Genomic DNA, 24,237 nt, shown 5'->3' on the forward strand with positions numbered 1-24,237 from the left:
AATAATTGATAATTTAGCAAAACTAAGGTTGAACAAAATTTGGAATAATATTCGTCCACAAACTCAAGTGAATGAAATTTTCAAATTAAAAGAAAGGAATGGGAAGAAATTGTGAGCTTATCTGTTCAAGATTCAATGTTTCTAACCATAAGAAAAGGGGAGAGTACTGCGTCCTATAACCCACGTTATGCGCTTATTTTTTTTTTTCATGCATTATTATTTAATTATTTTTTTTAAAAAAAAAAAACAATTCAACAGGAAAAGGAAGGAAAATAAAAAAGTAAACATGAAAATAAAAAAAACAACCGCGGTTTTTAAAAAACAGAGCTCAACATTAATAAACTAACACACACCAATTTTTTTAATAATAAAAAAAAAATCAATAATAAGACCAAGAATGACACACACCTAATATTAATTTACCTTGAGGAATCCAAGTCTCTCTGACCGAATTACCCCAATTAAAGACTTTCCGAGAATGTAAGGAAAACACTAAACACACGTTATCTTGTCAATTCTGTTGGCATTCCATACAGTTTCTAGTTTTTATTTAAAATGTGAATTTGGAATGCATTATTTTTGTTAAATAAGTAACTTAAGCTCTGTATGTTTCGGTGTAAAATAATTTTTTGAAAAATAATAAATTTTGCATTTTTCAAGTGTTTAGTGCGTTAGAAAATAATAGTCAACGGAAAATATTTTTGGTTTGGCTGAAAAAGATTCTTTAATTTTCGAAATATGGTTTTCATTTTTTAAAACCATAAACTATTTTTCGCGTTTGAGCATCTCATTCTCAAATTGACAGATTTAGACGGAACATCGTCAGGACCTCGCTAGGACTTCACCTGGACTCGACCAGAACCCGATTGGGACCTGATTGGCACCTAGTCGGGATATCACTAGAATCTGATCGAGACCTGGGAGGGACTCAGATTTCTGGGACCCAATCAGACCACCGCCGGAACCTAGTTGGGACAACACTTGGAACCGATCGAGACTCAAAAGACCTAGTCGAGATATTATCATAATTTAAAGTTTAATATGATTGAATGAAAATATTTTTTTTTAAAAAAAAAAAAGAAAATTGTACGTGTCAAATATCGAAAAATGTTTTGCACTAGAAACATTTTCAAAAAAAAAAAAACATTTTACAGCAAAATTAATATTGTTAGTCCGCCAAAAGGCAAGAATTGAATACTTATTTATTGCTCGAGTGTGAGAGCACTATTAGTCTATCAGTTATATTGAGGATTTAGTATCATGAGAGTCAAGCGAGTTGGAATTAGTATAGTAAGAGTTGGATTAATTTATGTTTATGAGTTAGTATTATTAAGTCATGTGAGGCATTTAAGACCGTACCACCACAAATCCGAATCTGACATTCACAGTGGTCCATTCTATGATTCTATCCCATATGACCCTCTCAATGACTCGAATAATTATTTCCAGAACAATAAGCAATTAGATTTCTCTATCAAATTGTGGTTCTTAGCTTTTTTCACCTTTAAAATACGATCACGTAAGTTTATAAAAAAATTATAATACCCTAAGCATTTTTCATTTTAATAATCTTGAAATGAGTATTACAGCTTGCGCTAGGTTTACAATTATTAGACATATATATATATATATATATATATATATATAATAACTAAACACTTTATATTGATAATATTTAATATCAATCTTTCAAATATGATGCCACATGCAAGGGCATTTTATTTTATTTATTTTTGAGTGGTGGCATTTTACTAAACACGATGACATGCCATTGTTAAGGGTATGGGTGGATCTGAAAAGGCTCCTGTTGAAATTTGGTTGAAAACAAACTTATTAGCAGCCTCAATGTAATGACCTCCATCCCAATTTACTCTGACCGAGGGGCGTTCACATGAACCCACGAATATTTGGCTTCCATTCACTGTGATTGTTCCTCCACACCCAACACTAGTGCTATAGTTGTACTTCCCTCCATACCCACAACAAGCAACAAGTGGAAGCTCAAGTCCTGCATATTTCCAACCAACATTATAAACTTGAGAATTCTTAACGTCTATTTTTAAAGTACGTGAATCTCGCGTAACACTTACCATATTTGTCTGGTTCACGGAATAGAGAGTACTTCGCAGAGTAGACATCTACATGTGTAATTGCAGCTAAAGTAAGACTGATCCTGAGTTGAACTATGGCCTCCTTCAACTTGTAGTTGAAATATTGAGCAACATCATTATAAGGCTTGCGCAACCATAGTTGTCCCTTTTAGCCGTTGGAAAACTGGTCAAGATGAAGGGAAGGCAACCAATTGGTCCTGTGTTGTGGATCCAAAATGATCTACCTCCCAAATCATATATTGCCTACGTCATCATAGAACAAAACCCAGTTACCTCATTTAAAATATTATTTCTTAAGTAAGCCTTAAAAAGTAAATATATTTCCTAGGAGTAATAGGTCGGAATTTTCGGCTTGAATTCTAAAAAATTCGAACAGAAAATGAGAGTGAAGGTAAGGGTCCAAGAGTGTCCGAATAGGTTAGCCCCACACCCTATGAAACCTCAAGACCTACTCGAACACACGTGAACCCGCATTCCTGATCTCTTTCTTCCCCTGCCTGAATTCTTTGGAAATCGGACAGGGAAATGAGTAATAGGGGTACCCCAAGGCACCATTATGAATGATTAATCATAGTCTTAATTTACCTTAACATTAGTAGAGAATTTGTTGACTATATCGGGGACAGAAGCATTGACTTCCTCTATAGTCATGTTACTAAAGAATCCTTCACTAAGATCATTCTGGCCGATATCGAATGTGTATAAAGCTTTTGGAAAATATTCACTCTCGGGCATTAAATTTGCATATATTCCTCCTGCAAGAAAAACAAAGGCCATGCTTAATGCGGAAAGGTAGTTGATAATATACATGTTTATATATAAGCACCCTCAACAACCCTCAACAACTAAATGGATAAAGTTTTTCTCCAAAATTTTCTTATCTAATTTATTAAATTAATGCGTTCAAAATTTATGTGATTCTTACATGCGTTTTTAAGCATTTTTAAAAAGAGTAATGATAACAATTGCATTTTTATCCCATAACTATCATATAATGCTGACATATTAATTAGTCCTAACCAACCCTTGAATTTTTCATCTTTTTAACAATAACTGATCCAAAGGTTGATTATGATTGTTGCATCAACATGTTTTATTACTCATGCTAGAAACACACTTTTATCTTACTATTATCTCATCCTGTTGGATCAATCCTTGTTTTAAAAATAAAAAATAATGACTAATTAGCACTACCACGTCATCACAATAGCTAATGAATACTATCATATCAACATAGTAAAATACAAGTAAAACAAGGGTGTAATATATAACATTACTCAAATAGAATTGGAGAAAATTCCTTCAATCTAGTATGGAGAAAGTGGGGTGAGAGTAGAACTAATTTACCTTTTTCCCTTATAGTTTGTGATCTGGATTTGAACTGGTCAAATTGTGAGTATTGGATGTTGAGATAGAAGGGACTAAGTCCACCTCTGGGTATAATTCTTTCCGGCAATCTGATTGTGGAGGCAGCTGTGGCAAAATTTGCACCGTGCTTAAAGTTGGTCTCTAGAGAATCAAGATATGCGCTTAAATACGGGAGATCAACACTCTTTGCTGTAACCACACAATCAAGGTCGAAGGGTTACATCTATGTAATTTAATAATGTAAGGAAATGGGAATTATTCATCTAAAAAAAGAAAAGAAAAGAAAGAAGAAATTAATTTGAGGCCTCAATAAATTAAGAGGGTAGGCCAAGTGATGAGAAGGATGAGACAATAGGTCGACTGCAAGATTTGTCCCTTTTGACAGTGCTTGCTTCAATGGCAGGCAAGAGAGATGAGCCAATGTTATTTTAGCATGGCCCAGGCCCTTAATAACGGAGGTTCATAATCATAGCTCACTATGAAACCCTAGAAAATTGTGACCGTACACCACTACCAGCTACTAGCTAGGTTAATCTCTTGAAGGAGGGCTAAGATTAAATGTTAGTCTTAGTCTATCATACCCCCATAAATCTAGTAGAAAGTACAGCTGTGAGAGAGAATATAATGGAAAGAAGAAAAAAAGCAACACAATTCAACTCAATAAAACTTGAAGGGAGGAAGATTCAGTTTTGCACAAGTACATTAATGGCTCCATTTGTTAATGTGTTCTATTTTTTTAAAGAAGAAAAGTGTTTTGATTTAGCATAAAAGTAAAAATAATTTTAAATATTTTGTATTTTAAGTTGTTAATTAATATTTTTATTTTAAAAAGAGAAAACAGGTAAAAAGAAAAAGGAAAAAGCTAATTTTAACAAACTTTTATTTGTTTTTTTTTTTTTTTCATTTCTACTAAGCTACAACTTCTCTAACTAATCTTTTTCATCGAATCGGCTCAAACCAAGAATATGAGAGTCTCATATTGACCGTTCAATTTCATTTAATGGCTTACAACATGTCATGTGTCCCACACTACAATTTAAATGAAAAAAAAAAAAAAAAAATTAAATAATAAAAAAGCTAGAGGTGGCCGGCCCTTGGGGTGGTTCGCCCACCCCATGAATTTAACCAAAAATAAAACCCAAAATTAAATACCCAAAAGCTACAATATTAACCCAGAAAATTCATCAACAAAATACTCCAAACAACCTAAATCCATTCTCAACCGAGAATCAATCATAACTACCTAACAGAACAAGGAATCCCAAAACAGAGGACCCAATAAATCACAAAGAGATCCCAACGGAAAATACCAGAAATTCTTAGCTACTGGGAGCGATTTCTGAACTCAGAGACCACTGGGTTTGGCGTTGCTCAGCCACCCACGACGATGATCTCTCTCTCAGGTTGGTTCTCCATTTTTCTCACACTAGCCCGTCCACTCTCTCTCTCTCAACTCGAAGAAAAGGAGAAGAGAGGGAAAGAAGAAACGGCTAAGGGAAGAAAAGGGAACAGGGGGAAGGAGATGGGTTCGGTTCTCTTTGTGGGTTAATTTTCTGGGTTAATATTGTAGCTTCTGGGTATTTGATTTTGGGTTTTATCTGTTGATTTTCTGGTCAAATTCATGGGGGTGGCCAGTCGGAGTTGGCCGAAGCCACCCTTGCTCAATAGGGATGGCCTGCGGCCTGCCACCCTGCTTTTATATCATTTAATTTTAAATTTTTATTATTTTTATTTTTAGTTTTTTTAAAAGTTAAATAATAATTTATTATTTAAATTTTAGTGAGATACATAACATATTATGAGCCGAATGAAATTGAAAGGTCAACATTAACAATACCAGACTCTCATATTCTCCTTTCATTGGCAAAAAAAAAAAAAAAAAAAAATCATCACATCAAGAAACTATTGACAAGGCTCTTTCCTATGCAGAAGTATATATATAAGGTTTGGATTTGACATGAAGTGGAAAAAAGCACTGGATTTGGAGATTGGTACCCCATGGATCCTAATGGTTTTTTTGACAAGGCTCTTTCCTATGCAGAAGTATATATATAAGGTTTGGATTTGACAAGAAGTGGAAAAAAGCACTGGATTTGGAGATTGGTACCCCATGGATCCTAATTGTTTTTTTGTTTTCTTTTGGGCTACTGCTCTTAGACAGTTTTCTGCACGATAGTGAATATGCTGCTTTTCCATCATGTTTATATGAAGGACAAATTGGTAAATATCTATGAGATAGAAAATGAGTGCATCTGACGGGCCTACTAATTCAATCTATCTACTGTGTTCTATTTCTGCAATATTTTACAGACCAAAAAAACAGCATTTAGTTTCTACCATTTACACACTGAAATCGGTAGCTGGAAGACCCCACTGAGCATTAGCAAATTAATGAGGAAAGTAGTCTATATATATATATATATATATATATATATATATGGTAACAGTCAAGGTTAGACATATAACATACCCATGAAATCGATAATGAGCCGGCCATCTGAGAACCTTCCAGCAGGCATGTGAAAAAAGGTCTCCCCATAAGGAGGTGTCGGTGTTAATAAGGCAGCAGCAGCTAAACCACCGGTATCAGAATTTGAGTCTCCAAAGTTGAAGATTGCCGGAAAGGTACAATTTTCCAGAGCAAACATTGGGTTCAGTGTGGAAGCATACAATAAAATGATGCAAAAGCAAGAGACAGAAATTGTGAAGTAGTTGAGAATGATAGGAGTCTCCATATTTGTAGACACAAAGCGAGAGAGATATTGCAAATGGTAAGGAAACCACGAAGGGAGTACTCTTTGATGTTTGGGATGGAAGGAAAGCTGGACATCTTATCATATATATATATATATATATATATATAGAAAATTACAGTTTACTCCCCAAAGTTAACAGTGTTTTTCAATTTGAACACTAAAGTTTTAATTTTTGCAATCTAGCCCTCCAAAGTTTCAATTTTTTGCAATTTGACCAATTGTATCCAAAACTTCTCATATTGCCCATAATTTTTATTTTTTTATTTTTCATAAAAAATTAAAAAAAAAAAAAAAAATTCGGGGTGGTCTTAGCCACCCTTTGCCCATCTGGACATTTTTGCACCCCTAAATTTTTTTTTTTTCATAAAAGAATAAAAATAAAAATAAAAATCATGGGCAATATGGAAATTTTGGGATAATATTGGCCGAATTGAAAAAAGTTGAAACTTTGTGGGGGTTAATTGCAAAAATTAAAACTTTGATGTTCGAATTGAAAAATACTATCAACTTTGAGAGGGTAAACTGTAATTTTTCTATATATATATATATATATATATATATACAAAATTATATATCTAATGGTGAGAGTGGTGCCACCTTGCTCACAAATCCTTCAAAATTATATATTATTAAGCATTTTCATCCTTCACGTGTCTATAAGAAGAGCTTAACTCACACATCAAATTTTGTTTAGTAATTGGGTACATTGTCATTGTTTAAATAGTTTATAGGGTAAATTGTCGTAATTGATAGTTTGAAAGGAGGAGGAAGGAGAGAGATTGTCATTAAAGTGGTAGTTTGAGAAGGTTAAAAGGACTTTACCCAAAATAATATTTTTCGTATTTTTCGAGTGTTTGGTGCGATGGAAAATATTTTCGTTTTGACCAAAAAAACTTATTTAATTTCTGAAAAATGGTTTCCATTTTTTAAAACTATAAACCATTTTCCGAGTTTAAGCATCATATTCTCAAATTAATAGACCTAGTCGAGACATCTCCAGGACCCCAACATGACTTCACCGAGACTTGACCCAAACCCATTTGGGAGTTGATTGACATCCGTCAGGACATAGTTGAGACATCGCCAAAACCAGATCAGGACCCGGTCAAAACTCGCCAAGATCGGCTCAGGACCCAATCAGACCTCCGCCAGAACCTGGTCGAGACAATGCCTGGAACCAGTCGAGACTCACAACACCCAGTCGAGACATTATTATAATTTAAAGTTTAATATGATTGAATAAAAAAAAAAATTGTACGTACCAAACATTTTACAGCGAAATTAAGAGTCTCCAATAAAAAAGCCCCTCAAACTACTAGTCGTTTGCAATATAGCCCCTAATGTGCAAAAGATACTAAAGTAGCCCCCAAACTACCAAAATATATTAAAAATGCCACTTATTTTTTCATATTCCTATAATAACCCTATTCATTTAACAAATAAAATAATAAAATAATTGTAAAAAAAAAAAACAAACTAGTTTTTTAAAAATACAAAAAAAACCAATGGGCGAATAAATACCAAAAAAAAAAATGGAATAAATAAATAATTTAGGCCAACTACAGTGACTATTTATGTCATATTAAAGTAAAATCAAAGGTACGGTATTGAGATATTCCAAAAAAAAGATAATTTAGTCCCCAGAGTCAAATTCTGTTAAAAATTTGTTTTTATTCGCCCATTGATTTTACTTTAATACGATATGAAGCAATTTGTAATTTAGGCCAACTATAGTGACTAATTATTTTTTTATTCCAAATTTTTTTTTTTTTTTCACTAATTTTTTTGGTTTTTTTTTTACAATTATTTTATTATTTTATTTGTTAAGAATAGGGTTATTATAGGAATATAAAAAAAATAGGTGGCATTTTTGATACATTTTGGTAATTTGTGGGCTACTTTAGTACCTTTTGAACATTATAGAGCTATATTGCAAATAATTGGTAGTTTGTGAGACTTTTTTATATTTTTCCCCGAAATTAATATATATTGTTAGTCCATCAAAAGGCAAGAATTGAATACTTACTTATTGCTTGATTGTGAGAGCACTATTAGTTATATTGAGGATTTAGTATCATGAGAGTCAAGTGAGTTGGAATTAGTATAGTAGGAGTTGGATTAATTTATGTTTATGAGTTAGTATTATTAAGTCATGTGGGGCATTTAAGATCGTACTACAACAAATCCGAATCCGACATTCGCAGTGGTCCATTCTATGGTTCTATCCCATAGGACCCTCTCCATGTCTCGAATAGTTTTTTCCAAAACAACTAAGCAATTAAATTTTTCTATCAAATTTTGATTCCTAACTTGTTTCACCATTAAGATACGGTCATGTAAGCTTATAAAAAAGTTAGAGATAAATTGAAAATTGGTCCTTATGGTTAGCCTAAATTACAAATTACTCCATGTAATATGACAAATAATAATTTATAAGTCTATATAATTGGCCTTGAATATTTACTCCATGTATTGTGCTAGGTTTACAATTATTAGACATTAATATATATAATAACTAATTAAACACTTATATATTAATAATATTTGATATCAATCTTTCAAATATGATGCCACATGCAAGGGCATGTTATTTTATTTATTTTTGAGTGGGCATTTTACTAAACATGATGACATGCCATTGTCAAGGGTATGGGTGGATCTGAAAAGGCTCCAGTTGAAATTTGGTCGAAAATAAACTTATTTGCGGCCTCCGTGTAGTGAACTCCATCCCAATTTACTCTGACTGAGGGGTGTTCACATGAACCCACGAATATTTGGCTTCCATTTACTGTAATTGTTCCTCCACACCCAACACTATTGCTATAGTTGTACTCCCCTCCATACCCACAACAAGCAACAAGTGGAAGCTCGAATCCTGCATATTTTCAACCAAAATTATACACTTGAAAATTCTTACGTACATTAACGTTTGTTTTTAGAGCATGTGATTCATACATAATGCTTACCATGTTTGTTTGGTTCGCTGAATAGAGAGTACTTGGCAGAGTAGACGTCTACATGTGTAATTGCAGCTAAAGGAAGATCGATCCTGAGCTGAACTATGGCCTCCTTCAACTTGTAGTTGAAATATTGAGCCACATCATTATATGGCTTTGCGCAACCATGGCTGTCCCTTTGAGCAGATAGAAAATTGGCCAAAATATAGGGAAGGCAGCCAATTGGTCCTGTGTTGTGGATCCAAAATGATCTACCTCCCAAATCATATATTTCCTACATCATCATAAAACAAAACCCAGTTAGCTCATAATTTTATATATTACTTCTTAATTTTTAAGCCTTAAAAATAAAAAGTAAATATTTTTCCTAGGAATAATAGGTCGGGATTTTCAGCTTGAATTTAGACAGAAAATTAGAGAAAAGGTAAAGGTCCAAGAAAACTATCCGAGTAGGTCGGTCCCACACCCCAAGAAACCTGAAGATCCCTACTCGAACACCCGAGAACCCGCATTCCTCTCTTTCTTCCCCTGCCTGAATTCTTTGAAAATCGCACAGGGAAATGAGTAATAGGGCTAGCCCAAGCCAACCCATTATGAATGATTAATCATAGTCTTAATTTACCTTAACATTAGTAGAGAACATGTTGACTATATCGGGGACAGAAGCATTGACTTCCTCTATAGTCATATTACTAAAGAATCCTTCACCAAGATCATTCTGACCGATATCGAATGTGTATAAAGCTTTTGGAAAATAATCCCTCTTAGGCATTAAATTTGCATATATTCCTCCTGCAAGAAAAACAAAGGCCATGCTTAATGCGGAAAGGTAGTTGATAATATAGATGTTTATAAGCACCATCAGCAACTAAATGGATAAAGTTTTTCTCCAAATTTTTTTATCTAATTTATTAAATTAATGCGATCAAAATTCATGTGATTCTTACATGCATTTTTAAGCATTTTTAAAAAGAGTAATGATAACAATTGCATAACTATCATATAATGCTGACATATTAGTCCTAACCAATTAACCCTTGAATTTTTTATTTTTTTTTAACAATGACTGATCCAAATATTGATTATGACTGTTGCATCAACATGTTTTATTACTCATGTTGGATCAATCCTTGTTTTAAAAATAAAAAATCAATGACTAATTAGCACTACCACGTCATCACAATAGCTGATGAATACTATCATATCAACATAGTAAAATACAAGTAAAATAAGTGTGTAATATATAATATTACTCAAATAGAATCGGAGAAAATTCTTTCAATTTAGTATGGAGAAAGTGGGGGTGAGGGTAGAACTAATTTACCTTTTTCCCTTATAGTTTGTGATCTGGATTTGAACTGCACAAATTGTGAGTATTGAATGTTGAGATAGAAGGGACTAAATCCACCTCTGGGTATAATTCCTACTGGCAATCTGATTGTGGAGGCAGCCGTGGCAAAATTTGCACCGTGCTTAAAGTTAGTCCCCAGGGAATCAAGATATGCGCTTAGATACGGGAGATCAACACTATTTGCTGTAATCACACAATTAAGGTTGAAGGGTTACATCTATGTAATTTAATAATGTAAGGAAAATGGGAATTATTCATAAAAAAAAATAAATTAAAATAAAAGGGAATTAATTTGAGGCCTCAATAAATTAAGAGGGTAGGCCAAGTGGATCCAAGTGATGTGGAGGATTAGTCAATAGGTCTAGACTGCAAGTTTTGACCCTTTGACAGTGTTACTGCTTGCTCCAATGGCAGGCAAGAGAGATGAGACAATGTTATTTTAGCATGGCCCAGGCAATTAATAACGGAGGTTCATAGCTGATATCTCACTATAGAAAATTGTGACCGTACACCACTACCAACTACTAGGTTAATCTCTTGAAGGAGGGCTTAGATTGAGTGTTAGTCTTAGTCTATCATACCCCATAAATCTAGTAGAAAGTAGCAGCTGTGAGAGAGAATATAATGGAAAGAAGGAAAAAAGCAACACAATTCAACTCAAAAAAACTTGAAGGGAAGGTTCAGTTTTGCACAAGTACATTAATGGCTCAGTTTGTTAATGTGTTTTATTCTTTTAAAGAAAAAAAGTGTTTTGATTTAGCGTAAAAGTAATAACAGTTTTAAATATTTTGTATTTTAAGTTGTTAATTAATGTTTTTATTTTAAAAAGAGAAAACATAAAAGGAAAAAAGCTAATTTTAAGAAACAATCCTTTTTTCTTTTTTTTTGTCATTTCCGCTAAGCTACAACTTCATCACTGACCAATCTTTTTTCATCAGCCACACAAAAAAAAATTCATCACATCAAGAAACTATATATATATATATGAGGTTTGGATTTGACAACAGGTGGAAAAAAAACACTGGATTTGGAGTTTGGTACCCCATAGATCATAATGGTTTTTTGTTTTCTTCTGGGGTACTGCTCTTAGACAGTTTTCTGCAGGATAGCCCGTGAATATGTTGCCCTGGATATTCTGCTTTTCCATCATGTTTATATGAAGGACAAATTGCTAAATATCTATGAGATTGAAAATGAGTGCATCTGATGGGTCTACTAATTCAATCTATCTACTATGTTCTATTTCTGCAATACAGACCAAAAAACAGCCTTTAGTTTCTACCATTTGTACCATTAATGAGGAAAGTAGTCTATATATATATATATATATATATATATATGGTAACAGTCAAGGTTATACATATAACATACCCATGAAATCGATAATGAGCCGGCCATCTGAGAACCTTCCAGCAGGCATGTGAAAAAAGGTCTCCCCATAAGGGGGTGTCGGTGTTATTAAGGCAGCAGCTAATCCACCGGTATCAGAATTTGAGTCTCCAAAGTTGAAGATTGCCGGAAAGGTACAATTTTCCAGAGCAAACACAGGGTTCAGTGTGGAAGCATACAATAAAATCATGCAAAAGCAAGAGAGGGAGCTTGTGAAGTAGTTGAGAACGATAGGAGACTCCATATTTGGAGAAAGATGCAAATGGAAAGGAAACCAAGAAGGGTTGATGTTTGGAAATTGGAATGGAAGGAAAGCTGGACATCTCTTATCATATATATACAAAAGCATATACCTAGAAACATTGTTGTCAAAGTTTGCTTAATTTCCCATTCAATATCTTTGAAATGCGGTGATAAGCTTGCGAGGAAAAAATGTTTCACAATTTGACTAGTTCAAATTCTTGATAAGTATTGTTAGAATTATTTCAGCTTTTATTATTAAATATGATGTCGAAGTTCATAATTTGAGAAATTATTAAGCATTTTCACCCTTCATCCAACAAGAGCCAAAATTGGAAACAAAATGCTTCTAATGGGACCAAATTAAGTCCTCGGAATTCAACGGCCTGAAACATACCAACAGATCATGGCGTGCACGTGATGTTAGATCATGCCCTCTTTTTTCAACCAAAAATTCATAATCGCCTACCTACTTTGTGTTGAGAATCCAGATGATAATAAGGACTAGAAGGGGCCACCGCCGGCGTCAACACCACCGGCTACCGACGGCATCAAACTCACTGCCCATCAATTCCCTCTCCGATTAGACTTCTGAAAAAATTTGTGGGCTATGTACTTCACCCCAAAATAGCCAAACCCCGCCAAACCAAATGGACTTAATTGAGAAATCGCATACAAGTCAAATTGGAAGAGAGACGTGGATACGTGGTGTTGCTATCGGAAAGTTGATGGTGCTTTTGTAACTGATTTCAAGCCGAAAAAATCAAAGCAGAACGTGGGCTGTGGGCTTTGCCTTCGTCGTGCATGTACACAACTACACAAGCCTACGTATCTACTTTTTCTTTCCTATACATGTTTTTTATGCTTTTCACAAGGCTGAAATCAAAGAAAAAAAAAAAATTAAAAAAATTTTCAAACTTCAAAGCTTGATCAATATTTAAGTGTCCTGTCTTATTATTAGAATTTTGCCACTTATCCTACATGTTGAGTTAGAGTTTATTAAAGTAATGATTAAGTGATTAAATTTATCTCTTCTTATCAACTTAAACTTTTAAGATAATTAGTAATTTAACAGAACTGAGGATGAACAAAATCTGGAATGGAATAATATTCGTCCACAAACTCAAGTAAAATAACTACAAAAAGATGACTCAAGAAATCCAAAATTTTCAAATTAAAAGAAAGGATCTGGGAAGAAATTGTGAGCTTATCAAAGATTCAATGTTTCTAACCGTAAGAAAATGGAAGAGTACCGTGTCTAAAAATCTGAGGTACAAAAACTAATTAAGAAGAAACTAGCCTATAACCTGTGTAATGTGCTGATTTATTTTTTCATTATTATTTAATTTTTTTTAATAAAAACAATTGTTTTAAAACAATTCAACATGAAAAAGAAGGAAAATAAAAAAGTAAATTAATATGAAAATAAAAAACAATCGCAATTTTTAAAAACGGAGCTCAACATTAATAAACTAACCCACACCAAATTTTTTAATAAAAAAACAAATCAATAAGAAGACCAAGAATGACGCACACTTAATATTAATTTACCTTGAGCAATCCAAGTCTCTCTCTCCGAATTACACCAATGAAAGGCATTCCGAGAATGTAAGGAAAACACACGTTATCTTGTCAATTTTGTTGGCATTCCATATTGTTTCTAGTTTTTATTTAAAATTTGAATTTGGAATAAGTTATTTTTGTTAAATAAGTAACTTAGGCTCAGTAAAATGATTTTATGAAGAAAAAAAAAAAGAATAAAGTCATTTTAATCTCCTCAAACTATCATTCCAATGACAATATTTCCCGTCAAACTTTCAATTGCAATAATTTACCCACTAAACTATCAAAAACAATGACAATGTACCCCCCAATACTAATAAAATGACACAATTACTCTTATAAAATTGTCAATAAGACAAACATATCCCTTAAAATTTGAAAGACAAAAAAAATTAAATATATTTAAAATTTGTAAAAAAAAAAAAATTAAATATATTAAATTTTGTTGGGTGAAATCGGGCAACCCGATCGTGTGATGGAGGATCCGGTTAGTTCCCGTTGTCGTCGGAGTTGGCCCCACCAACTATAGAAATCAACGGCAAGTTCTTACTGTAAGCGCCTGCAATAGCGTTGAGAACGTTGAGCCCGCCGACCGTGAAGGTAACCACGCAAGCGCCCACGCCCTTGGAGCGCGCATAGCCGACGGCGGCGTACACAGCGTTGAGCTCGTTGCGGCAGCCGACCAGGTTCAGCTCCGACTCGGCAATCGGGTGGTCCAGAAGCGTAAGGTTGAAGTCGCCGGCCACGGAGAACAAGTCCCTCACGCCGATCTCCACGAGCCGCCGTGTCAAGTGGCGCCCTAGCGTGCCGATCGAGGCGATGGGGCGGACCGGCGCGGGAACCTGGCGCCAGGGAGAGCCCCTGAGCCCGACGTGATTAGCAGCTTCCATGAAACTAAATTAACGTTTAGATTTTCTTCTCTAAGCAGATTAAGGTTTACATAATTGATAAGGTTTTGCAGGTTTTAATGGTGTTATTATAGCTTTTAGGATAATGGGTATTCAAAAGGAACAGGATCCTCCCCGGTCCATTTTGGACTGGGAAATATCTAATTTATGGTTAAGATTTCATCTTAGAAATCTTATGGAAAAAAAATGAGACACATATCCTACTAATAAAAATAAGGGAAAACTTCACTAAGCTCCCTGAACTTCCAGCCAATTTTGCAGACTCCCCTGAACTTCCGAATCTCTTATTTTGAACCTCTAAACTTCCATTTGCTCTCACTTTGGACCCCTCCGTCAGTTTTTAACGTTAGATTTAACGGTTTGACTTTTTTATACCCATTATACCCCACGTTAAAACTACATTGTTTTGGACTTCAAAACTACAATACTTACCCAGCCCAAAATGACGTCGTTTTGGGCATTAATTTTTTTTTTTTTTTTTTTTTAAAAAAAAGGGAGAAATATCGGGGTGGCTGGAGCCACCCCCTGGCCGATCTGGGGGTGGTCGAACCACCCCCATGGCCAAAAAAAAAAAAAAAAAAAGGGTATCGGTGCATTTGGGGGTGGCCGGACCACCCCCAAGGGGCTAGGGTGGTTTCGGCCACCCCATACCGGCCGTATGCTGTGGCCGAAACCACCCCTAGCGGGCTGGCCACCCCCAAATGCACCGATCCTCCCCCCCCCCCCCTCCTTTTTTTTTTTTTTTTGCTAAGGGGGTGGCCGGACCACCCCCTTAGCCATGGGAGTGGTTCGACCACCCCCAGATCGGCCCAGGGGGTGGCCAAAAATGGGGTGGTTCGGCCACCCCATTTTGGCCAAGGGCCACCCCGATATTTCTCCCATTTTTTTTTTTAATATTTTTAATATTTTTCTTTTTCTTTTTTTTTAAAAGAAAAATATATATATATAATTTTAATGCCCAAAACGGTGTCGTTTTGGGCTAGGGTGGGTGCTGTAGTTTTGGGCATTTTTAAAATTTCAAGTGGGCTGGATAGGGGTATAATGGGCATTTAAAGTTGAAAACTAACAGTGGGGTCCAAAGTGAGAGAAAATAGAAGTTTAGGGGTCCAAAATGAGAGATTTGGAAGTTCAGGGGGTCTACAAAATCGGCCGGAAGTTCAGGAGGGCTTAGTGAAGTTTTCCCTAAAAATAATAATAAAATATTATTTTAAATTAAAAAAATATAATAATAAAAATTTAAGAAAAAAAAAGAAAAGAAAAAAGAAGGGGGTGGCTGGCCATCATAGGGGGTGGCCGGCCACCCCCATTTTGGGTAGGGGGTGGCTTGAGCCACCCCCAATGGCCAGCTAGGGGGTGGCCGAACCACCCCCAATGGCCAGCTAGGGGGTGGCCGAACCACCCCCATGGCCTTCTTTTCTTTTCTTTTTTTAATTTTTTTCTTAATTTAAAATAATATATGTATATATATATATATATTTTAGTGAAATATGTGTCTCATTTGTGGCCATAGAATTTATGAGATGAAATCTTAGCCATAAATTGGATATTCTCCAATCCATAATGGATTGGAGAGGATCCTGTTCCATTTGAAAATGAGTGGCTTTTTGGAAACAATGGGCTGTGTTGCGAGTATGGCGAAGATCAACAGAGTAAAGGGTTGCGAAAAAAGCAGCAGAGAGTGGTCCGGCACCCTGGTTTAGTTTTATTTTTTTGATTTAAAACTATTTTTTATTTTTTATTTTTTTTAAGTTTTAGAATTTTGTTTTTATTTTAGTAAGAGTAATTGTGTCATTTTACTAGCATTGATGGTATATTGTCATTGTCTAGATAGTTTATAAGGTAAATTGTCATAATTGGTAGTTTAAAGGGAGGAGGAAGAGGAGAAAGGGGAAGAAGGGGGGAGATTGTCATTAGAGTGGTAGTTTGAGGAGGTTAAAAGGACTTTATCCAAAATAATATTTTTCGTATTTTCGAGTGTTTGGCGCGACAAAAAATATTTTCGGTTTGACCAAAAAAACTTCTTTAATTTCCGAAAAATGGTTTCCATTTTTTAAAACTATAAACCATTTTCCGAGTTTAAGCATTATATTCTCAAATTAATAGACCTAGTCGAGACATCTCCAGGACCCCGACATGACTTCACCGAGACTTGACCCAAACTCGTTGGGGACTTGATTGGCACCCGTCGGGACATAGTTGAGACATCGCCAGAACCAGATCGGGACCCGGTCGAGACTCGCCAAGATCGGCCGAGACCCAATCGGACCACCGCCAGAACCTGGTCGAAACAATGCCTGGAACCGGTCGGGACTCAAAACACTCAATCGAGACATTATTGTAACTTAAAGTTTAATATGATTGAATGAAAATATATATCAAAAAGAAAGAAAAAAAATTGTACGTACCAAACATTTTACAGCGAAATTAAGAGTCTCCAATAAAAAAGCCTCCCAAACTACTAGCCATTTGCAATATAGCCCTCTGCTGTGCAAAAGGTACTAAAGTAGCCCCCAAACTACCAAAATATATCAAAAAGGCCACTTATTTTTTCATATTCCTATAATAACCCTATTCTTTTAACAAATAAAATAATAAAATAATTGTAAAAAAAAAAACAAACAAGTTTTTTAAAAATACAAAAAAACCAGTGGGCGAATAAATACCCAAAAAAAAAAAAATTGAAATAAATAAATAATTTAGGCCAACTACAGTGACTATTTATGTCGTATTAAAGTAAAATCAAAGGTACGGTTATTGAGATATTCCAAAAAAAGATAATTTAGTCCCTAGAGTCAAATTCTGTTAAAAATTTGTTTTTATTCGCCCATTGATTTTACTTTAATACGACATGGAGCAATTTGTAATTTAGGCCAACTATAATGACTAATTATTTATTTATTCCAAAAAAACATTTTTTTTTCACTAATTTTTTGTTTTTTTTTTACAATTATTTTATTATTTTATTTGTTAAAAGAATAAGGATATTATAGGAATATAAAAAAATAGGTGGCCTTTTTGATACATTTTGGTAATTTGTGGGCTACTTTAGTACATTTTGAACATTAGGGAGCTATATTGCAAACAACTGATAGTTTGAGAGACATTTTTATATTTTTCCCCGAAATTAATAGATACTGTTAGTCCATCAAAAGGCAAGAATTGAATACTTACTTATTGCTAGAATTGAATACTTACTTATTGCTTGATTGTGAGAGCACTATTAGTTATATTGAGGATTCAGTATCATGAGAGTCAAGTGAGTTGGAATTAGTATAGTAGGAGTTGGATTAATTTATGTTTATGAGTTAGTATTATTAAGTCATGTGGCATTTAAGATCGTACTACCACAAATCCGAATACGACATTCATAGTGGTCCATTCTATGGTTCTATCCCATAAGACCCTCTCCATGTCTCGAATAGTTTTTTTCCAAAACAACTAAGCAATTAAATTTATCTATCAAATTTTGATTCCTAACTTGTTTCACCATTAAGATACGGTCATGTAAGCTTATAAAAAAGTTAGTGATAAATTGAAAATTAGTCCTTATGGTGAGCCTAAATTACAAATTACTCCATGTAATATAACAAATAATAATTTATAGGTCCATGTAATTGGCCTTGAATATTTACTCCATGTATTGTGCTAGGTTTACAATTATTAGACATTAATATATATAATAACTAATTAAACACTTTATATTGATAATATTTGATATCAATCTTTCAAATATGATGTCACATGCAAGGGCATGTTATTTTATTTGTTTTTGAGTGGGCATTTTACTAAACATGATGACATGCCATTGTCAAGGGTATGGGTGGATCTGAAAAGGCTCCAGTTGAAATTTGGTCGAAAACAAACTTATTTGCGGCCTCGGTGTAGTGAACTCCATCCCAATTTACTCTGACTGAGGGGTGTTCACATGAACCCACAAATATTTGGCTTCCATTAACTGTAATTGTTCCTCCACACCCAACACTATTGCTATAGTTGTACTTCCCTCCATACCCACAACAAGCAACAAGTGGAAGCTCGAATCCTGCATATTTTCAACCAAAATTATACACTTGAAAATTCTTACGTACATTAACGTTTATTTTCAGAACATGTGATTCATACGTAACGCTTACCATGTTTGTTTGGTTCGCTGAATAAAGAGTACTTGGCAGAGTAAACGTCTACATGTGTAATTGCAGCTAAAGGAAGATCGATCCTGAGCTGAACTATGGCCTCCTTCAACTTGTAGTTGAAATATTGAGCCACATCATTATAAGGCTTTGCGCAACCATGGCTGTCCCTTTGAGCTGATCGAAAATTGGCCAAAATATAGGGAAGGCAACCAATTGGTCCAGTGTTGTGGATCCAAAATGATCTACCTCCCAAATCATATACTGCCTACGTCATCATAAAACAAAACCCAATTACCTCATTTAAAATATTATTTCTTAATTAAGCCTTAAAAAGTAAATATATTTCCTAGGAGCAATAGGTCGGGATTTTCAGCTTGAATTTAGACAGAAAATAAGAAAAAAGGTAAAGGTCCAAGAATACAATCCGAGTAGGTTGGTCCCACACCCCAAGAAACATGAAGATCCCTACTCGAACACCCGAGAACCCGCATTCCTCTCTTTCTTCCCCTGCCTGAATTCTTTGAAAATCCGACAGGGAAATGAGTAATAGGGCTAGCCCAAGCCAACCCATTATGAATGATTAATCATAGTCTTAATTTACCTTAACAATAGTAGAGAACTTGTTGACTATATCGGGGACAGAAGCATTGACTTCCTCTATAGTCATGTTGCTACGGAATCCCTCACCAAGATCATTCTGACCGATATCGAATGTGTATAAAGCTTTTGGAAAATAATCCCTCTTGGGCATTAAATTTGCATATATTCCTCCTGCAAGAAAAACAAAGGCCATGCTTAATGCGGAAAGGTAGTTGATAATATAGATGTTTATAAGCACCCTCAACAACTAAATGGATAAAGTTTTTCTCCAAATTTTTTTATCTAATTTATTAAATTAATGTGATCAAAATTCATGTGATTCTTACATGCATTTTTAAAAAAAGTAATGATAACAATTGCATTTTTATTGCATAACTATCATATAATGCTGACAGCTGACATATTAGTCATAACCAACCCTTGAATTTTTTATTTTTTTAACAATAACTGATCCAAAGATTGATTATGACTGTTGCATCAACATGTTTTATTACTCATGTTGGATCAATCCTTGTTTTAAAAATAAAAAATCAATGACTAATTAGCACTACCACGTCATCACAATAGCTGATGAATACTATCATATCAACATAGTAAAATACAAGTAAAATAAGTGTGTAATATATAACATTACTCAAATAGAATCGGAGAAAATTCTTTCAATCTAGTATGGAGAAAGTGGGGGTGAGGGTAGAACTAATTTACCTTTTTCACTTATAGTTTGTGATTTGGATTTGAATTGCACAAATTGTGAGTATTGAATGTTGAGATAGAAGGGACTAAATCCACCTCTGGGTATAATTCCTACTGGCAATCTGATTGTAGAGCCAGCCGTGGCAAAATTTGCACCGTGCTTAAAGTTAGTCCCCAGGGAATCAAGATATGCGCTCAGATACGGGAGACCAACACTCTTTGCTGTAATCACACAATTAAGGTTGAAGGGTTAGATCTATGTACTTTAATAATGTAAGGAAAATGGGAATTATTCATAAAAATAAATAAATTAAAAAAAAAAAAAAAAGGGAATTAATTTGAGGCCTCAATAAATTAAGAGGGTAGGCCAAGTGGATCCAAGTGACGAGGAGGATTAGTCAATAGGTCTAGACTGCAAGTTTTGACCCTTTGACAGTGTTACTGCTTGCTCCAATGGCAGGCAAGAGAGATGAGCCAATGTTATTTTAGCATGGCCCAGGCCGTTAATAACAGAGGTTCATAGCTGATATCTCACTATAGAAAATTGTGACCGTACACCACTACCAGCTACTAGGTTAATCTCTTGAAGGAGAGGTTAGATTGAGTGTTGGCTACAACTTCATCACTGACCAATCTTCTTTCGTCAGCCACACAAAAAAAAAAAAAAAAAAATTCATCACATCAAGAAACTATATATATATAAAAGGTTTGGATTTGACAAGAAGTGGAAAAAAACACTGGATTGGGAGTTTGGTACCCCATGGATCATAATAGCTATGTTTGGGGAGAGCAGGCTCGGCACTGTAGCTGGAACGGTACTGTTCCAACTACAGTGCCAACTGACACGTGGCGCCAGAAAATAATTTTTTATCTTTTTTTTTTTTTTTTTTTTTTTTTTAAATCAAAATATTAAAAAAAAAAAAAAAAAAAAAAAGAAGAAAGGGGTGGGAAACGCTGGGGTGGTTCCAGCCACCCCTTGGCCAAAATGGGGTGGTCCGGCCACCCCTTGGCCGACCACCCCATTTTTGGCCAAGGGGTGGCTGGAACCACCCCAGCGTTTCCCACCCCCTTTTTTTTTTTTTTAATTTTTTGATTTTTAAAAAAAAAAAAGATAAAAAAATTATTTTCTGGCGCCACGTGTCAGTTGGCACTGTAGCTGGAACAGTACCGTTCCAGCTACAGTGCCGGGCCTGCTCTCCCCAAACATAGCTAATGGTTTTTTGTTTTCTTCTGGGGTACTGCTTTTAGACAGTTTTCTACAGGATATGCTGCCCTGGATATTCTGCTTTTCCATCATGTTTATATGAAGGACAAATTGCTAAATATCTATGAGATAAAAAATGAGTGCATCTGATGGGTCTACTAATTCAATCTATCTACTGTGTTCTATGTCTGCAATATTTTACAGACCAAAAAACAGCCTTTAGTTTCTACCATTTCTACCATTACCATATATATATATATATATGGTAACAGTCAAGGTTATACATATAACATAACATACCCATGAAATCGATAATGAGCCGGCCATCTGAGACCCTTCCAGCGGGCATGTGAAAAAAGGTCTCCCCATTAGGGGGTGTCGGTTGTATAAAGGCAGCAGCTAATCCACCGGTATCAGAATTTGAGTCTCCAAAGTTGAAGATTGCCGGAAAGGTACAATTTTCCAGAGCAAACACAGGGTTCAGTGTGGAAGCATACAACAAAAGCGCGCAAAAGCAAGAGACAGAAATTGTGAAGTTGTTGAGAATGATAGGACGCTCCATATTTGAGGAACAAAGATAGAGATATGATGCAAATGTTAAGGAAACCAAGAAGGGAGTTTGATGTTTGGAATGGAAGGAAAGCTGGACATCTCTTAGCATATATCTAGAAAGATTGTTTGTTGTCAAAGGTTGCTTAATTTCCCATTCAATATCTTTGAAATGTAGTGATAAGCTTACGAGGAAAAAATGTTCCACAGATGTGCATTAGTGAATTTGACTAGTTTAAATTCTTGAAAAGTATTGTTAGAATTATTGCAGCTTTTATTAACAAATATGATGTCGGAGTTAATAATTTGAGAAATTTATTAAGCATTTTCACCCTTCATCCAACAAGAGCTTAATTCACATCAAATTTGTAAGATAATTATAGCAAAAGGTGTAGTAATTCGTACGGCCTTTACAAAATAACTTACATGGGTCAATATTCATGTCAGTTTCATGTGGCCTTTACTATCTAACTTATAACTTGGGGTCAATATTCATGTCAGTTTCTACATCTTATATGTGGTTCATAATCTATCTTTTTTAAGTCTTCGTCTTTTATAGCTATCTTTCAAAGCTTGATTAATTTATTGTCTGTCAGTTTCTACATCTTATATGTGGTTCATAATCTTATCCTTTTTAAGTCTTCAGTCTTTGATAGCTATCTTTCAATGCTTGATCAATTAATTGTCTTGCATGTCTTATTATTAGAATTTTGCCACTTATCCTACGCCTTAAGTTAGAACTTGTTAAAGTAATAATTAAGTGATTAAGTTTATCTTTTTTATCAATTTAAGCTTTTCGGATAACTGATAATTTAATATGGTATCAAAGCTGTTGTGCATGGAATTTAATAGAGGATCCCAAAGAAGCAGAAAAGAACATAATAGAAAATAAATCAACCACACACCACACCAAGATTTAAGTAGTTCCACTTAACAAGCCTACATCCACTGGCTTATACAACTAGGAGAAAATTCACTATCAAAAGATGAAGTACTATGGAGTACAAAGATAACAGGCAAAAAATCACTCAAAACCTAAAGCCTCAATACACCCAAACCTTACTCTCACACAAAAGAAAAAAATACAAAAAAGAAAAAAAATTAACAAAGAAAACTCTCTTCTTCTCTAAGTGTCATAAGGCATAACAAAGTGAGAAAACCCTAATGAAATGTGTGGCTTCTAATTTTTCTCCCCCTTTCGCTATGTGGCAGCCTGCTCCTTGGATAAGGTGTGTAGCCGACCAAACAACTTCTCCTTGATTGAGAAGTAAAAGGACAAAACAAAACCTATTGGTGGAGGAGAAGTAAGTTGGCTACTTCTCCTACTAGGACAAGTAGTCCAACGGATGGGCCACATTCAAGTCATACACCAACAAGAGCAAAGATTTTAAGTTTGAACATTAACTCTGTCAAATGACCCTTATTTAAATTAAATCTTTTACGTGTTAAGCCTCACCTATTAAAAAGAAATTTGAGCTCACACATGAAGAGTATTAAAGTAATAATTAAGTGATTAAATTTATTTCTTTCTATCAACTTAAACTTTTGGAATAATTGATAATTTAACAAAACTAAGGATGAGCAAAATCTGGAATAATATTCGTCCACAAACTCAAGTGAATAAAATTTTCAAATTAAAAGAAAGGAATGGGAAGAAATTGTGAGCTTATCTGTTCAAGATTCAATGTTTCTAACCGTAAGAAAAGGGGAGAGTACTGTGTCCTATAACCCGCGTTATGCGTTTTTTTTTTTCATGCATTATTATTTATTTTTTTTTAAAAAAAAAAAACAATTCAACAGGAAAAGGAAGGAAAATAATAATAATAAAAAACAATCGCAATTTTTAAAAACAGAGCTCAACATTAATAAACTAACTCACACCAAATTTTTTAATAAAAAACAAATCAATAATAAGACCAAGAATGACATACACACCTAATATTAATTTACCTTGAGGAATCCAAGTCTTTCTCACCAAACCGAATTATACTCCAATGAAAGACTTTCCGAGAATGTAAGGAAAACACACGTTATCTTGTCAATTCTGTTGGCATTTCATACTGTATCTAGTTTTTATTTAAAATTTGAATTTGGAATGCGTTATTTTTGTTAAATAAGTAACTTACATTCGGTATGTTTTGACGTAAAATGATTTTCTAAAAAACAATATTTTTTTTGTATTTTTCGAGTGTTTGGTGTGATGGAAAATAATAGTCAATGAAAAATATTTTCGATTTGACCTACAAAACTTCTTTAATTTTTGAAAAATTGTTTTCATTTTTTAAAACCATAAACTATTTTTCAAGTTTGAGCATCTCATTCTCAAATTGATAGACTTAGTCGAGATATCGCATGGACCCGCCAGGACTTCACCGAGACTCGACCCGAACCCGGTTGGAACCTAATTGGCACCCC

At 34.5% G+C, this 24,237-nt stretch overlaps 2 protein-coding genes and 2 pseudogenes across 5 annotated transcripts; all 4 read right to left on the bottom strand.

Moving 5' to 3' along the window:
* Positions 1 to 1,643: 1,643 nt before the first annotated feature.
* LOC132167056 (esterase-like) lies at positions 1,644 to 6,268 on the bottom strand (annotated as a pseudogene). The gene is made up of 5 exons (XR_015911542.1): positions 5,950 to 6,268; positions 3,459 to 3,668; positions 2,697 to 2,866; positions 2,091 to 2,354; positions 1,644 to 2,008 (listed from the first exon to the last, which is right to left on the bottom strand). The product of XR_015911542.1 is annotated as an esterase-like (transcript).
* A 2,440-nt stretch (positions 6,269 to 8,708) lies between these two features.
* LOC132167052 (esterase) lies at positions 8,709 to 12,442 on the bottom strand. Of its 2 annotated transcripts, XM_059577946.2 has the most exons (5): positions 11,915 to 12,442; positions 10,517 to 10,726; positions 9,815 to 9,984; positions 9,202 to 9,466; positions 8,709 to 9,110 (listed from the first exon to the last, which is right to left on the bottom strand). In XM_059577946.2, exons 1-5 carry the CDS (start codon positions 12,279 to 12,281, stop codon positions 8,854 to 8,856), a joined length of 1,269 nt encoding a protein of 422 aa, XP_059433929.2. In that variant the 5' UTR covers positions 12,282 to 12,442; the 3' UTR covers positions 8,709 to 8,853. The 2 variants fall into 2 exon arrangements, with proteins under 2 accessions (XP_059433929.2, XP_059433930.2); XM_059577947.2 differs by lacking the exon at positions 10,517 to 10,726.
* Positions 12,443 to 14,223: 1,781 nt separating this feature from the next.
* LOC132168653 (pyruvate decarboxylase 1 pseudogene) lies at positions 14,224 to 14,625 on the bottom strand (annotated as a pseudogene).
* A 3,602-nt stretch (positions 14,626 to 18,227) lies between these two features.
* Positions 18,228 to 22,092, bottom strand: LOC132164246 (esterase-like). 2 transcript variants are annotated; one of them, XM_088513849.1, is made up of 5 exons: positions 21,574 to 22,092; positions 20,166 to 20,291; positions 19,378 to 19,547; positions 18,777 to 19,041; positions 18,228 to 18,685 (listed from the first exon to the last, which is right to left on the bottom strand). In XM_088513849.1, the coding sequence occupies exons 1-5, from the start codon at positions 21,932 to 21,934 to the stop codon at positions 18,429 to 18,431; spliced, it is 1,179 nt and encodes a 392-aa protein (XP_088369975.1). In that variant the 5' UTR covers positions 21,935 to 22,092; the 3' UTR covers positions 18,228 to 18,428. The 2 variants fall into 2 exon arrangements, with proteins under 2 accessions (XP_088369975.1, XP_088369974.1); XM_088513848.1 differs by having other exon boundaries at positions 20,082 to 20,291.
* Between the last annotated feature and the right edge of the window lie 2,145 nt (positions 22,093 to 24,237).

This window comes from Corylus avellana, chromosome 2 (assembly GCF_965113065.1).
Source record: "Corylus avellana chromosome 2, dhCorAvel1.hap1.2, whole genome shotgun sequence".
NCBI classification, from domain to species: domain Eukaryota; kingdom Viridiplantae; phylum Streptophyta; class Magnoliopsida; order Fagales; family Betulaceae; genus Corylus; species Corylus avellana.